Below are 15,949 nucleotides of genomic sequence, written 5' to 3'. Positions count from 1 at the left end.
ATTTTTTTTTCTTTTCCATCAAACTTTGATATCCTGACTCTTGGCGCCAGTTTCTTCTGCTCCTGCTTGTGTCTAAAGCTGCACTGACTGTTTTGTGTCCAGGCTATAGAGTTTTTAATTTTACCCAGAGTTCTGGGCTGTACAGCACTATCAGATACTCCCTAGAGTCTTACCTAAGTTTTCTGTTTATTTTCCTTTTTGTATTATTTATAAACAGGGATGTACGCATGCCGTAGTCAGCCTCCCATCCGGGCCTCTGACAGCATTTCAGTTGTGTATGACTACGATGAGTACGATGCCAACATCTTCAAGGGATGTTCTCCAAGTCAAGCCGGCCCAAAGTAAGTTCTAGCTGCGCAAGCTAGCTGTTGGCATGATCGTGATGTAAAGAAGCAATGCGTGCAGAGCTAATATACTTAAATGTTTAGCAGAATTTGGTGTGGTCAGGCAAGGATGGAAAAAGGGCAAAGATTGCAGTCAGTGGCCAAGTTCTGATGGGATCATTGATGTTTCAGAGTTGTGTACGGTTTCCTTGTTTATGGTAAGACTTCATGGAGATCGCTGTTACATAGATATGTAGGATGTGATGTAACAACCAAGAATGCATAGCAGGCATGTTTTGTTATGTCCAGTTTGTAATGTGCAGGTTAGTATATATATTGGCACTGATTCAAATAAGAGAGAGGGTAGTGGACTCCCTTCTTTAGCTGTGATAGCTGCGTCGTCCCAATCAGTGTGGCCAACATATTCAACTAGATCCCATCTTGTCCCTTCTTTGCTTTAGTCTTCACTGTAGCGTCATGTTCTAAGGGTGTTGCAGGTTTTCTCATTTTATTTTTGTTTACTTTCACTTTAAGAGCCCAAAGGTATCGTACACCTGAAGACACTTATGTCTCTTCAGTCCCTTACTTAATGCACATGAAGGACTGTGGTGTATAAAATTAGTAATTAATGGTAAACATTTTGTCTTTGCACATCATGCTTCAGTGCTCTATCTGAGCTTGCCTCTCAATGGCAGATCTTTCTTTCTGCCTTAGGATGAGCACACTTCAGCGAGCGAACATGCGTCGTCGTTCCCACCTGCCGACACCCCCACGACCGCTGAATCAGGATGACGACAGCTCATCGTCGTCTCCAACTTACTCCAGTGGCTCTTCTCATTCCCGGTCTGGCGCCATATCGATACCCAAGCGGAGTGCTTCTTCTTACGCCAACCCGCCGGGGTCGGCACTAGGCAGCGATGGTGGGTATAGTAGTTCTTTGTTATCTGCTATATGTTCATAGCAAGGCACAAGACAAATACAAATAATGTATGGATATTGACACTCTGCGGTGGCTTAGTGGTCATGGCAATTGACTGCTGAGTGTAAGGTCACAAAATCAAATCCAGGCAAAGCCTCAATGAACGTGGCAACTTCGGTTCGAGGGAGGCAAAACGCAACAAGTGCCCATGTGCTGTGCGATGTTGGTGCAGGTTAAAGATCTCCATGTGGCTGAAATTATTCCAGAGCCCTCCACTGTGGCACCTCTTTCTCTCTCTTGTTTTACTTCTAACTTCCTTCCTTCCTTCACGGTACAGTTGAGCCACCGAGAAGTGAGACATTGTTGCACCTTACATTTCCTTGAAACAATTTTTTTTTTTTTGATTGAGGTCAAATACAGACTTCTGTGTGTGCTCTGCAATCCCAGTGCAGTGCTCATTAAAGAACCTCAGATGGCCGAAATTAATCCAGAGTCCTCACTACGATGCCTCTTTCTGTTTGCCTCTTTTCACTCCCTCCTTCATTTCTTCCCTCCTGGCGCAGTTAACGATGTGTCCACAGAGAGTGTGAAATTATGGCGCCTTTCCTTTCGCAGAAAAAAAAATTCGGAAAAGGTACTGACCCAGACATGAAATTTTGATGGCTGCATGACTTGGGAGTCATTTTCCGTTCTCATTGTGAGCTGCTTGGGTGTTATGTTGATGGCTTTCACTGTGTATTAATATCAGACATTGGCTAAAACATAGTTTTATTAAATTTTTAAGATTGTTTGGTTGGCCAATTTATAAACTGGCCAGCTACATCTGACGTTAGCTACGGCTGACATTGCTACATACTGGATGTTTCGGCGAACACTCTCAAAAATTTCTAAATATATAGGGATTTTTAAACAGAAAGATCTTTTCAGGAACGAAGCGGTGGACGCCAGTTGCTATAAGAACCATCGTAATTAGGTGCATATTCACTAATTGACTTTCAAGTTAAAACTGTCTGGTGGTTAGTGCCAATGAGGAGTTCGAAGTCACGGTCGTGACGACGTCATATAATAGAAAATCATTTTCTGAAGCTTTGCAGCATAAGGAAATCTGGCGCTTTTTTCTGCACAAAACTGAATCTGAGCACAACTGCGTAGTCGGCAATAACTATCCTTTTCTGTGCACCAAGTGACAAAGCAAAAGAATATGTATTATATGTTACAATAGAGCAGGCAGTTCAGTTCTAGTGCCAGAGTCATTCCAATACGTCATCAGCAGGCACTGCATTTGCACGAGCCTCACACGCGCTCTGCAAAAAAAAAGCATCTGGCTTCATCGTGCTGCAGAGCTTTAGAGAAGGACTTTATCTTTATTTGAAAATCTGATATGGCATCATCTAGTTTATGGCTTTGAACTCCCCTTTGGCTATAACCACCAGACTGGGCTAATTAAATTCTAATTAGTTTGACGGAAGCACAAAAAGTACAAAGTACAAAAGCACCCACTGTGCGATGTCGGTGCACATTAAAGGACCCAGGTGGTCTAAATTAGTCCGGCAGCCTGAGTTGCTTAGGGACGTTAAGCCTGATAATGTATGAAATTATAGTGAGAAAAACCGTTTATAGGTAACTAATTATGATTATTTTAGTAGTAACTGATGTCTGCTGTGACTGACAGTTCGCTGGAACATTACAAATATCGATGCAAATGTAGTGCTGTGCTGTGTTATGTGACGTACTACAGCGAGGGGATGAAGGGTGGCAAATGGTAAGCCGTTTGCTGCTGCAAGTTAATAAATGTTATCAGGTGTAAAGTGTAGCGTAACAAGATCTATTTGAGGAACGTTGAAACTTGACGAGCACTTCTGCTTCTGCCTATTTCTGGAGCCTCCATCTGTGCACTGTTCTTGCTGTTTATTATACCGGGTGTTTTAGTGAAAACTTTCAAAAATTTTCAAAAATAGGTTTTTTCGGGTAAAAATGTGGCTTTTGAGGCATAGTGTTGGCAGACACCAGAAAATCGGTGAATTGTCTTGAGTAGTAAGCTGGCTAAGTAATTTTAATAATTAATTTTTTTAACTATTCGAGTCAGGCACCTAGTTGCAATTATAGATTTGTATCCGGTCATTAGTAATAGCCATATCAGTTTTTAGAATTTCGAAAACGCGATTATCCTTGGCGCTGTGGCTCGACAAAATTTGGCTTCTTCGACTAGTTACTTGCACTGGAGGGGTTGCTTTGCCTGCATGCGTTTGAAAGCGCATGTATTTTCGCTTGATGCAGCCAAATTTTTGTCGAACCACGGCGGCGAGTGTAATCGCGCTTTCAAAATTAAAAAAAACTATGGCTATTATTAACGACCAGCTCCAAATCTCTAATTGCAACTAGGCACCTAACTCTACTAGTTAAAAAGTTAATTATTAAAAATTAGTTAACCAGCTCGGTACTTAAGACGATTCACTGGTTTTCTAGTGTCTGTCAATACTGGTAATACTATGTCACAAAAGCCATATTTTTACCCCAAAAAGCCTATTTTTGAAGATTTTTGACAGTGTTCGCTGAAACACCTGGTATATCAGTGACACACACTTTGTCACCACTAAATTCGTCATGGATGAAACCAATTTTTTTGCGTCTCTGCAGGGGCGGCCATAGCAATTTGCGACACGGACAAGCCGCAAGTGGTGGCGGCCAAGGAGAACTCGGAGTTTGTGGCATCCCCGCCACACCGGACAGTGGTGGGCAGTGCAGGCCAGGTGCCCGAGGCCTTACAGGAGAGGCAGAAGACACCCCAGCAGCCCAGGGCCCTCATTAACCCCTTCGACCCTTCTCAGGTGAGCAGCCGCTGGCAGCAAGCGGGTGGTGTTGGGCATCAGGTCTTTTTTAATCGTGCCATTTGGACAACTCTGCTTCCAAGTCCAGCCATCTGTTTCGGTCGAATTCCTGACAGTAGGAGATGGACAGCCTTGGTCGAAAGGACAAAGGCCACTTCGCAAGTTTTTCGTGTTGTTGAACACGAAAAACATGAAAAACAGTGTTGAAACTGTTAGTTGCCCTGGAACTCCAAGAGGGCTTCACGAGTTCCACTGAACATTTAAGAAGCTGGTTAATTTGCCTGTGAAGTGACCTGTATATCTTTGAGAATAAGTGTATGTCTGTCGAGCTGTGCCACCAATTATCTGTGGCTTTTCTTGGCTTCAGATTTGAGCTAACGTGAGCAGTTTATACGACTTCCATTGGTGAAACCCAACCCACCCCAGTGGACCTGTTTTTTGAAACAACGGGTGTTTTGGGAGGTGCTACAGCTGGAGTTAAGAGCTCAAGTGTTTATACTGAGGAAAAGGTGGGCATTATACTTGGCAGGTGTAATGGTTACTTGACTAATTTTAGGGGAATTTTCATGTGGTTGCAGTAATGTCACTCTCTCAGTGGTTTCTGCAGAGTTTCTAATTGGTTAGCAATGACTCTTGTCTGCTTTTTTTAATGCTTTCATTGTTGGGACCGCAATACAAAAAAAAAAAAGTACATCCCAATCCTACTCATTTACAATTTTGTGGTACTTGTGCTTTACTGTAAAACTGATGCTATTGCCTGAGAATGGCAATGGAATCTTGCGAGGCTTATCTGGAGCATTCAGGTGGCACGCTGCAGTGTGAAGAAAGTAAATGGAATCCAACAGCACCTGCTAAGTTTGAGTTATGGTGATCGTTTCTCAGGGCCAGCTGTAGAAAGGACATGGGCTGGATTTGCAACATTTGTACGACTGCACAGGATAAGCAGAGTTGCAGAACTGGTTAATTGGCCTTTCCTACCACATATGCAATCTCCTGATCTTGTGCCGCACTGGCACTCTTTATAATACGCTCAGTGCTATTGTGGCTCGTTAGTCATCTTTCAGCAGTCTTCAAGCATGCTTTCTCATATACACTCGTTACTGTGCAGGAAAGATGTGTAGCCAGAACAAGTTTAAGCTAATGCTGAAGCTGAGAGCTTCTTTGACGGTCATCATAGACGATGTTTTTTCATTGGCTTGTATGCTCACACAGGTTTGATTTCACATAGAGCATCATTCAAGCTCAGGTGCAGTTGTCAGATGCTCTGCCTTGCAGGAATTCTGCGCAGTATTGCTGTTATTTGAAGGCCGTCAGTTTGAAAATTTGGTTGTTCTGGAACGCTTCAATTAAGAACCTGAATTCTAGATGAAAAGAAAAAATGTGTTGTTTCGACAGTTAAGCACGGGATGCTTTAAGAGAGTGCCTTGTGATCGAGGAAAGGTAGTCAGTAAGAGTATACTTGCCTCTCAAGGGATATCGGTAAGCTGGTGTTCATGAATGTGCCTTTCAAGACTACCATAAGAGCCAGTTGTTTCCAGATAAATGTTTGAGTAATCTTAATACTAGTGCCTCTTTCTTTCACATAAGAGGCCTAAAGCTCATTTTTGAACACGCGAAATTGTGGAAGCTGCACAGATTGCTGCCTTACAAGATAACTGCGTTAGTACTCCGTCCATTTCCTTGTCTAAACGAGAGCTGGCCTTCTTGGGTTCAAAACATCCGTGATCTCACATTTTTTATCGCATTTTATCGCACCTTTTTTTCTATTTTTTCTCTTAGGTCAGCGCATGCGCTACTTTTGCTCAGGTTCCGTTCACTTGGTTGGGTTTGGTTTTCTTCGTCAGTCGGAAGTTAGCGCATGTGTTGTTGGTGTGTGTTCTCTCCCCTTGTGTCCGTCGTCCTGGTTTTGCACTACTTTTATGTTATGGCTCATTTTTGTAGAGGCTTCTGTACCTTTCTACCAGAGGCCTCCATTCTTGTGACATTGTCAGCATGCTGGCAGATAGCGAAACAAGCTCTGTGCTTCACCTGCAGTGCTTATTAGCTAGCATATACAGCATTTACTTGCAAACTATAAATCATCACACTTCACTTTCACTTTTTTTTTTTCTTCTCGTTTGTTCCATTGATGCCTCTGCAAACATGAACTCTTTTCCTCTCACACAATGAAACTGGCCAGTGGTGGCACATTACCTGTTGTTGCTTGACAGATGTCATCCTGATGTAACAAATGCCATGGATGATGAGAGAATGGTAGCTTAGTAATACTTGCTGGGGGACTAGTTGGTGCATGCTTTCGTGAAAACACTAGCGCCAAAACAGACAACACAGGGTAAGACACGCTTGTCCCATCTCTTACTCTGTGTTGTCTGTTTTGGTGCTAAGTCTTGTTATGATGCGAGAAAATTTAAAGAAATGCATAAAAAAGTCAGCAAGAGTGCTTTAGAGCCCCTTGAATATGAATATGTGCCAATTTTGCTCAAGTGAGGTAGCCACTAGATACACCAGCCCTTTAGGATGCTAAGCACCTTTGCTCTGACTTCTTACAGTCTCTTCTTTCCTGCAGGTAACCATCAAGCTGACTTCAAACCGTCGTCGATGGACTCATGTTTTCCCTCTGGGTACTGCTGCTACTTACGCATATCTGTGCCACCTTATTATGTTTGGTTTATTCTCATGTGTTGCAATAGGCTTTGTTGTTGTTACCATTGTCCTTAGGTCCAACGGGAATCTTTATGCAACAGCACCACTACCAGGCTGTGCCAAACAGCGCAAGCCGGATGTCAAATCTAAACCAGGAGACCTCTCCTCTGCAAGAGAAGCCTGTGATGGACATCCAGAATAAGAAGGCTGCCAAAGATGGTTGGTCGTTTCCCATGCGAAATATTATTCTGAACGTGCAATGCCCCATGATTTCCTAAGCATTTTATAAACATGTAGTATTAAAAAATAATAATTCCAATGTCTTTTGTTTATCATGAATGCTATGCCGCCATTAAATATGCCGTGCAGACAGTTTAGTTCTGTAGACATGGGGTGCTTGCCTATGAGTGTCCAAGAGGGCACAATGTGAGGAATTACTTAGTAAATTGCTCCTTATCTCTGCCTTGTGGCGCATTTTCAGTGCAACTCATTGTTAGTTTTGTATTGAGAGTAGGACGTGGAGAAAGTTGGTGCAAAGACACTGCCAAATACAAAAAGCGAATGCTTGTGAATAGTGCTGTTTTTCTATGAAATTTTTATACCCTCTCTGTAAGGACCCTCACACGAGGGTTGACAGTATTGTTAAATAAATAAATAAAAATATAACAGCTTAATATGGGCTTCGAATTACTGCTGCCTTGGTTGCACTAGCCAAACAAGGGAAAATGTAGTTAATTCATAGGGAAAATTTTACTGGTGCTAATTTTATTGCATGACAATGTGAGTACAAGAGTGCATAAACATGTCTCTTTTCTTTTGCGATAAAGGAAATAGAAGTTGTTTGCTTTTATTTTTTTCTTGCACAAAGAAGCAGCTTGCCCTTCAACTGCCCTTCATAAAAGCCTTTCTTTTGGTGTGCTGTGCACTGCAGCCCATGTGAGGTGTCGTGGAGTGTTTGGATCCGTCGGCAATGAGACACCCATTGCCAAGAAGGGCCACAGCTGGATGTGGGGCACTACTGGTGAGCAGGAATGGACCCCAGCTTTGACCACAGGCAAGTATTCGAATGGCTGGCATGTTGTGACTGGACTCAGATTGTGGGAGAACCTGGGCACAGTCTAAGCATCCATGTGAAAGCGCTGAAGTCATTTTTGAAAAAGTCTCTGTGCAGATTTACGCTCAAGAGGAAAAAGGTACTGGAGTAAGACAAAATTTAAACTAAGTGGGTAGAGGAATATGCTGAAGAGAGTGTTCGTGCGGGCTCATTCATTTCAAGAAAGGTGAAGACTGCACTCGTGATGATGTATTCGTTTCTTTGCCTCTTCTCCTTGTCCTATTTGCGCAGTCTTAACCTTCATGGGTAGAAAAACATTACTGATGATACCGTGTAGTTACACAGGTAGCGTTTGTGAGGTCAATTCAGAGATTTGTGTTAGAGAGCCCAAGAAGATACAGTGACACTGGTGCACATGTACTATAATTAAAAGCTGATAAAGTCTGTATTAATGCATTGTTTCAAGAAAGAGAATTCCATCCTGGAATGCATGCGATTGTGTTTTTCTCTGTATGTTGTCAACACTTAAAACAATGTATGTGGGTGAGGGAACAAACGCGGGTTAATGACATCCTAGTTGAAATCAAGAGGAAGAAATGGGCTTGGACAGGGCATGTAATGCGAAGGCAAGATAACCGCTGGTCCTTAAGGGTAACGGAGTGGCTTCCAAGAGAACGCAAACGTAGCAGGGGACAGCAGAAAGTTAGGTGGGCGGATGAGATTAAGAAGTTTGCGGGGATACAGTGGCGGCAACTGACAAAGGACAGGGTTAATTGGAGAGACATGGGAGAGGCCTTTGTCCTGCAGTGGGTGTAGTCAGGCTGATGATGATGATGATGATGCGGAGAAGGCTCTAAAATTATGAAGAAATCAGGATTAGGTATGGAAAATAAAAACTCTTAGGCAATCCTCGGTGGATCGTTTGAATGCATTAGCAGCCAAGCGTCTGTTATATTTGAGAACAGCACACCAAATTCATTACAGCGGAGGTCCAGACGTGAAAGTTCACTATATTCGAGATGGCATACTTAGGTGCAGTATATCCAAGGGTAACTCACTGAAGTTTGTTATATCCGAGGTGGCATCACTGCCCACTGGGTTATGGGCAGTCTGCTTTCCACTGGCTACTGACAGAAGGCAGTCACCGTTTTTGCTTGCGCAGACCCTTCTAATGCTAATGCACTAATAAGGACGCATATTTCCTATTTATGTAAACAAAGCTGGTTTGCATAACAATCTTTTGTCGTGTACTACTGTGTGTTCTCTACTCAGTGGGTGCTCAGCATTGTCACTCAGCAGAGAAGTTGAGGCACACCCTGCATTCATATATAATTACAGCATGACAACTGGACTGGATTTTGTGCCTCCTCAAAAGGAAGCAACATCTAGCTGTAATTCAAGTTTTAACCATGTGTTGTGATGCTACTCACTTGTTTATGCTCTGGGGCATAGTTTTTCTTTTGAGTTTGTTCTCTGATTCAGGAGAGGTTACCATGAATGAAAGGCAGTGTACTGAACTGGTGACCTACTTGTGTAAAGTGAGTGAAAGATGCAGGCTTATTGCAAGGCTTATTGCAAACACTGGTGGTTGCCTTCTGATGTTCTTTTCCAACTGTGGAGAGTGACCCAGGCGGTTGTGATGAATTTCAGGTGTGGACTGGAAAAGCCTGGTGATACCAGCCTGCCTGCCCATCACTACAGATTTCTTTCCAGACCGGCACAGCCTTCAGTACGACTATGTCGTGTCTGACTACAGCCTTCTTCCCGAAGAGCACAACTCGGAGATCAACCAAATAAGGTGTGTGTGTCATGCGTTGCTGATCTCGTTGTGCTTGTCTCTGTGACCATTGTTTTTGAAAGTGTGGGAAATGGCAAAAGAAAAAATATATTAACCGATGTTATATCAAGGAAAACATTAGTGCTGAGCTTCACAGAAAAGTGTACATAATAGTGTACATTGGGTCCCAAATTAGTTGTGAATATCTGAGGAGAGGCTGGTTTTTAGGGCTGTATAGTATAGAAGAATCTCGCAAATGACTACATTGAAGTTTCCATTATAAACACACACCCTAACTACAGTGACTTTCTTTTCAAATTCCTTAGACTCCAGTTTTGAACAGCTTTCCTCAGGATGTAGCTAACAAGTTTCCTCAACATTTCAGGTGCTATCGTGGAGAGGAGGATTACAAGCACCACAAGCCACTGACCACGCTTCAGGTTTACCAGGAGCTCATCTGCCAGCGTTTGCAGCAGGTACTACTATACACATGACTACTATAGAGTGAAAGGTCATTTGTTTTTAAGATAGCTGTGAGATGGCTGTGTAAATGGTCAGATATCTGTATAGAGCTCACCAGTATTTGAGTAAAGAGCGGTGGCTGGTTTTGATTGTAAGGCAGATGCTTGGTTTGTAAGACTTTTTTTTTTCTTTCTTGTAACAGATTTCGTATGCCATCATTAAATGGGCACTGGTAGCAGCTTGTATTCCGGATCTTGTGGCTGTCTTCGTTGTTGTACTGTCAGTGTTGATGTCCATTGAAACTGGAGGACATTTGCATTTTTGGCTAAATTTTACTTGAAATGCTGCTTATGCTATTTGATTCCGTAGTTTTTGAGACGCTGGCTGTCTGTAGGCCTGGCTTCACTGAGCAGTGTAGAAGCAGTAGGCTATGTAACAGGCACGCTTTTTTTTGGGGGGGGGGGTAAGAAAGCAACTTGAATACCATGTTAAGTTGCGTATTTTACCAACGTGATGCAATTTTATTTGCAAGCTGTGTGTAGAAAATAACAAATTGTTTAGGTTGTTATTCCTTGGGATGAATTAAGGAATTTTTATATGCTAAAGCAGCAGTGTGTGCTATTAGGTGTGTCATAGGACAGAGTTCTGGATGAAGTATGGCTACCTGCAGTTCTTTAGCATGCGCATGACCTAGGTTCTTTTTTAGCTTTCGTTGACTTAATTCGTGAATTTAGTTTTGCCTCAATTTAAAAGTAGCCATCACCCTGGGATTGAGTGCGCAAATTTTGTGCCCAGATACTGTACACCATAGCCATTGAGTCACCACGGTGAGTCGAGGACCTATTAATTGGCAGGTTATTCTATGCTCGTTAGCTTGATCATCATTTGAGTTTTCTTTTAGCAGGTTTTTTTTTTTCTTGTTGAGGATCACACTGTTTTTTGGTTGTACGTACTTGTTTTCAACGGTTTATAAGTTTTTCATTCTTAGAGCATGTGAAGAAACCTAACATCGTTTTCTGTATTGCTCATACCTGCGGAAGACATGAACAATTGAATGATTATTACGATTTCAGCTAGTGCTTAGATGGGCATGCATTTTTTTTTCAATCTGCAGGGCTTCCAGATAATAACACTGCCTAAAAGTCCGTCAGCTGTTAATGGCAGTCAGGGCGCATCCAGCCATAGTGTTCTGAGGGGTCCTGCTCCTGCCACTGAGGAAAAGGTAGGTGAAAAGATCCATGGTGCTTTGCTTTATTTTACCGCTAGCACTGGGCTATGATTAATTTTTGGCATTTCTCTTCTCTTCTGCTTTTTTTTTTCTCACTTTTCTTTCTGCCAGGAGGAATGCCGGATGAGCATTGGCCGAATCTTCCACACATTGTCATTGAGTGGACCAGTAATAACTGTCACTCAGTACAGACCTCGGTAAGGCATCTTAATTTATTTTTTTTACTCTTTGCTGCTTCTTACTGTGAGAAGAATGCAGTGATAATTTGGCATTTATATTTCTGGAACTTTGTCTTTGATTTAGTTTGTTTTGGTTTATGGGAGTTTAACGTCCCAAAGTGACTCAGGCTATGAGGGACGCCATTGTGAAGGGCTCCGGAAGTTTCGACCACCTGGCGTTCTTTAACATGCACTGACATCGCGCAGTACACGGGCTTCTAGAATTTCGTCCCTATCGAAGTTCGACCGCCGTGTCTGGGATCGAACCCGCGTCTTTTGGGTCAGCAGCCGTGCGCCATAACCACTGAGCCACCACGGCGGCTTGTCTTTGATTTGCTTGACATAATGTATGGCTCTCTACCCATTGTATATGTGTCTTCATTTTTCGGTGCAAGACACGTACTTGTGTGTGTATAACTATTTTGAATCATGCCAAACTTGCAGGCTGGCTAATCATGCCAACTGTCCTCTTTTTATTTTTTCTTCCACAGACACGCTTCCCGAGAAGTGCAGCCAATTCAGTACGTCTACAACTTCCAGCCACCGGGCAGCTGCACTTACGATATTTCGCGTGTGATCTTCTCAAGTGAAAAGCTGGAGACATTCAACTGGAGCTACCTTGACCATTACATCTGCATCCGTGGCGAGCGAGAGTATGGGCTCAAGGAGGTAAGGGTTACTCTCATGATTACTCCCCTTCTGAGGTACTCTCTCAAGGAAACAGGGAGTAATCACTCATTGGCGTTCACCAAAGGGCAGTCATACAGTTACAAAGTAAAGCTCTACAACTTTCACAGAAGCTTCATCGTTGAAGGAAAATTTGCCCTGTTCAGGGGATTGGACTGAAGGCCACGGCCTGTTTCCCTTTTTTTGTTAAAACCGAATTTTGAAAACTGAATTCAGCATGCTTTTATCATTTTTCTTAAGTTTAAACCAAAAAAATCCAACCCCTATTTATGTTCTTCTGGTGCTGGCTTCCTTAAAGTTACCAGTGAAATGCACTGTCACATGCCTCGCAGTGGACTTCTCTTTGTTCAAGTTAGTACGAAACTTTGCTTTGAAGCTTTTAAGGAAAAATGGGAAGTGTGGTATTTTATTATTTATCCTTCCCCCACAACTTCATTTGAAGTGATAACAGAGAGTTCATTAGGTGAAAAATCAGAAAATAACTTTGTGCCTGTGGAAGCCACGTTAGAGTTTGACAGGTCTGCCTGCCAAAAGGCCTCCTTTTTTTTTTTTTTCTTCTCAGAAATGCAAGCATGAGATGCTGTATCAAACCTTTGAAGCATCATAAGTATGACCCCTAGTTTCCCAAGCTTCCACAAAAAATTGCGCACTTGAGCATTTTTTTTTACGGAATTGTGTGTTAGCGGCGGCATTCTCATTTTTTGTTGATATTGTGTTTGTGGACAGTGATAGGATGATGGAAATGTGATTAATTTTATCATTTCAGTTCTATTTAAATGCATAATCTAGTAACGAAGTTCTGCTGATACTTTGACATGCTTGCTCTCCCATCCACTCAAGCAAGCTATAGCATGTCAAGGGCTGCTTGAGTCACACTACTGGCACCTGTTGAAAGCATTGTTTCCTTATTTGCACAAATACAACACAACTTTTTTTCTTGAATAATCTGCTTCAGGAAACTACACCTCTCGTTGTATTTGAAACGAAACTACAATGACTCTAGCGCTTTTTCTTTGAAACGAAACTAGGATGACTATAGCGCTTTTTCTTTTTTACTGTTCTTTGAGATACCCACTGCAAGCTCACCCACCATGTTTCTGAGATGCGAGGAAAAGCCAACATCTCAATGACCCTGACAATCGAGGCAAAGCTTGCAGCACGCACTGGCGACATGCATTATTGTGCAGGAGGCTGCCCGGAGAACATTGCAGATTCTTTGTTCTCGATTCGCAGAATTTAAAATTTTCTGGCATGAAAAAAATTAAGGGCCTTGATCTTAAGAAATGATGACAAACTTGTGTACCATACCTTGGAGATATTGTGCTGTTAAGAGCCTCAATATATGTTCTATTTGTTGACCATTGATGCTGATTTTCTATTCCTCATTTCAGTTGCAAGATGTAAAAAAAAGGCCAGTTGAAACTATATGATGAACGTTGCTGCTGGATGCAAAATTGTGCAATGTTGACATTAAAAATTTAAGTGTATTCTCCTATACATGCAGAGTTCATTAGTTGTGCAGTGAAGTGATGTAATGCTCTGTAGTTGCATGTATTGCACTTAAAATTTATCATGTTTGTCACAGCCCAGCAGTAGTAGCTTCTGCTCTTTTGCATAACTGACACTTTACAAAAACAAGAAAATTGACTGCTCCGATTGGTATGTGAGGAAATGTGGATGCACTGTAGACTGCTGGCAGTTGCTTCCTCCTACACTTCGTACATGTTATTAGAGGAAAATCCTGGCTAGCAATCCTGGATGCTGAACATGCGACCAAATAAATGGTTCTTCCTCCTCCTTACTATGCAAGGCAACTTTCTACACTATAGTTATTAAGAAGATAACAACTCAGTGTGTCTTACTAATCACCAGAAAGAAATTTTCAGATCACTAATCATTAGGCAGAAATATGGACAGTTCTAATAAGAATTTCCACGTTTTTTTTCATGGCATTTTGTGACTGCTAGGTGTAAATGTGTGTAGTGGTGCATTTCCACGTTTTTCTTCATGGCATTTTGCGATTGCTAGGTGTAAATATGTGCAGCGGTGCATTTCCACGTTTTTGTTCGTGGCATTTTGTGATTGCTAGGTGTAAATATCTGCAGCGGTGCATTTCCACGTTTTTGTTTGTGGCATTTTGCGATTGCTAGGTGTAAATATGTGCAGCGGTGCATTTCCACATTTTTCTTCGTGGCATTTTGCGATTGCTAGGTGTAAATATGTGCAGCGGTGCATTTCCACATTTTTCTTTGTGGCATTTTGTGATTGCTAGGTGTAAATAACGTGTAGTGGTGCGGCTCTTGGCACCGGTGCCGCCAACATATGTGCACTGATCGTGTTGTTGCTTGGACATAGAATGTTCCTAGAAGCAGCCGCAGTGGCATTGCTGTAGTCCCCGCACAGCCTTCACCCGGGTACTGACAAATCTGTCTTGTAGGCGCTGAAGTATTGGCGACTGCGCATGCTGCTGCTTCCTGGCTCTCAGTCAGCAACACGCAAGATCATTGATGCCAAGGACACCAAGTGCCACTGCGATATCTACCCGGACTTCACAGCCTCTGATGAGGCACTGCAACGGGAGGCCTTTGTCAAGTTCCTTGAAGTCATGAACAGGATCCGATGGCCGGCAAACACGAGACGCTCGAAGGTAAGCAGTAGCTTGTCTTGCGTGGATGTGTACATTTTGTCGAGTGTCGGTATGGTTTTGTGAAGTTCTGGCCTCTTGCGATATGTTGTGTTACATCGTTGCCTACAGCACTTCGTCATGAATTTATAAAGGAAACAGAAGCAATGACTCTTAGCTTATGGTGCAGCAGAATGGTGTTTGCTGCCTATTACATTTCTCTTTGAAAATGATATGTGGAGTAATTGCAACTGACCATTTGATAGTGCTGGAAAAGTAATACCATACTCTTCCAGCAGTGCATCTTGCCTTTTAATTAAATGATGTCAGGTAAGGCATGGTTAAGTTCTTTCAGTTTATGGTTTATGGGTCTTTAACGTCCCAAAGCGACTTGAATTTTGCCCCCATTGAAATTCGACTGCCGCAGCCGAGATCGAACCCGCGTCTTTCGGGTCAGCAGCCGAGTGCCATAACCACTGAGCCACTGCGGCGGCGGTTAAGTTCTTTTGCATATCATAAGATTATGTCGTGCTACTTGTTACAGTGCACTCCACCATTACACCTGCTGTAGGTGACGGGGTGATCGGCAGGGTTGGCATTATCACTCAACCTTCCTTCTTGCAACTGCAGTCTGTAGGAGCCTGGGTCCGTGCCTCTGGAGGCCCCATGCGTTTGAGCATCAGCCACCAGGGGTCGCCTCTCACCACATCACCGCAGTCTGGTCCCGTCTCTGCCATAGCAGCTGGTGTCTTCCGTGACCGTGTCTCCAGCAACCGGATCCATGACCGACCGCGTGGCCTCCACACGGAACATCTGCGTGCTGACGTGATGCCAGTCAGCAAGATGATGCCAGCTACAGACTCAGAGTCCAAGGTGAGGAACGGTTAGCTGTTTTAAACCATGAAGTCTCTTATTAAGTGCAGTTGTGCAAATTTCAAGGAGAGAATCCAATCAGGCTTAAGTGAACTTTGCCACAAATTGAGGTTTGTCTGTTGATGTAGTCATCAGCGTTGCATTAATATAGTCTGCGGAGATGGGCTCTGGCAGCCTGCTATAAGTAGGAATTCATTAAAGACTGCAAATTTGGAATTTGACACCTCATACAAGACCACTGCTGAGAAAATTTAATAAGAGTAGAATAGTGATTTGTCTGATACAGATAAGTGTGTCTGTGTAGCGCCTTGTAG

General features: G+C 42.8%; 1 protein-coding gene across 2 annotated transcripts in view; it reads left to right on the top strand.

Moving 5' to 3' along the window:
- Iml1 (GATOR complex protein Iml1) overlaps positions 1-15,949 on the top strand; it is a 44,144-nt gene that overhangs the window by 14,630 nt on the left and 13,565 nt on the right. For both annotated transcript variants that reach the window (XM_089574382.1, XM_089574383.1), the window contains exons 15-27: positions 218-341; positions 1,038-1,243; positions 3,880-4,070; positions 6,637-6,691; positions 6,789-6,932; positions 7,645-7,767; positions 9,418-9,565; positions 9,930-10,020; positions 11,121-11,228; positions 11,346-11,431; positions 11,944-12,121; positions 14,577-14,786; positions 15,393-15,635. In XM_089574382.1, the coding sequence (XP_089430508.1) occupies positions 218-341; positions 1,038-1,243; positions 3,880-4,070; positions 6,637-6,691; positions 6,789-6,932; positions 7,645-7,767; positions 9,418-9,565; positions 9,930-10,020; positions 11,121-11,228; positions 11,346-11,431; positions 11,944-12,121; positions 14,577-14,786; positions 15,393-15,635 (1,907 nt within the window). The remainder of the gene's footprint in view (positions 1-217; positions 342-1,037; positions 1,244-3,879; positions 4,071-6,636; positions 6,692-6,788; positions 6,933-7,644; positions 7,768-9,417; positions 9,566-9,929; positions 10,021-11,120; positions 11,229-11,345; positions 11,432-11,943; positions 12,122-14,576; positions 14,787-15,392; positions 15,636-15,949) is intronic.

Source organism: Amblyomma mixtum, chromosome 2 (assembly GCF_055824585.1).
Source record: "Amblyomma mixtum isolate Tamu chromosome 2, ASM5582458v1, whole genome shotgun sequence".
Classification (NCBI taxonomy): domain Eukaryota; kingdom Metazoa; phylum Arthropoda; class Arachnida; order Ixodida; family Ixodidae; genus Amblyomma; species Amblyomma mixtum.
Note: the sequence above shows the minus strand (reverse complement) of the source record. Positions and strands in the feature narration are given on the sequence as shown.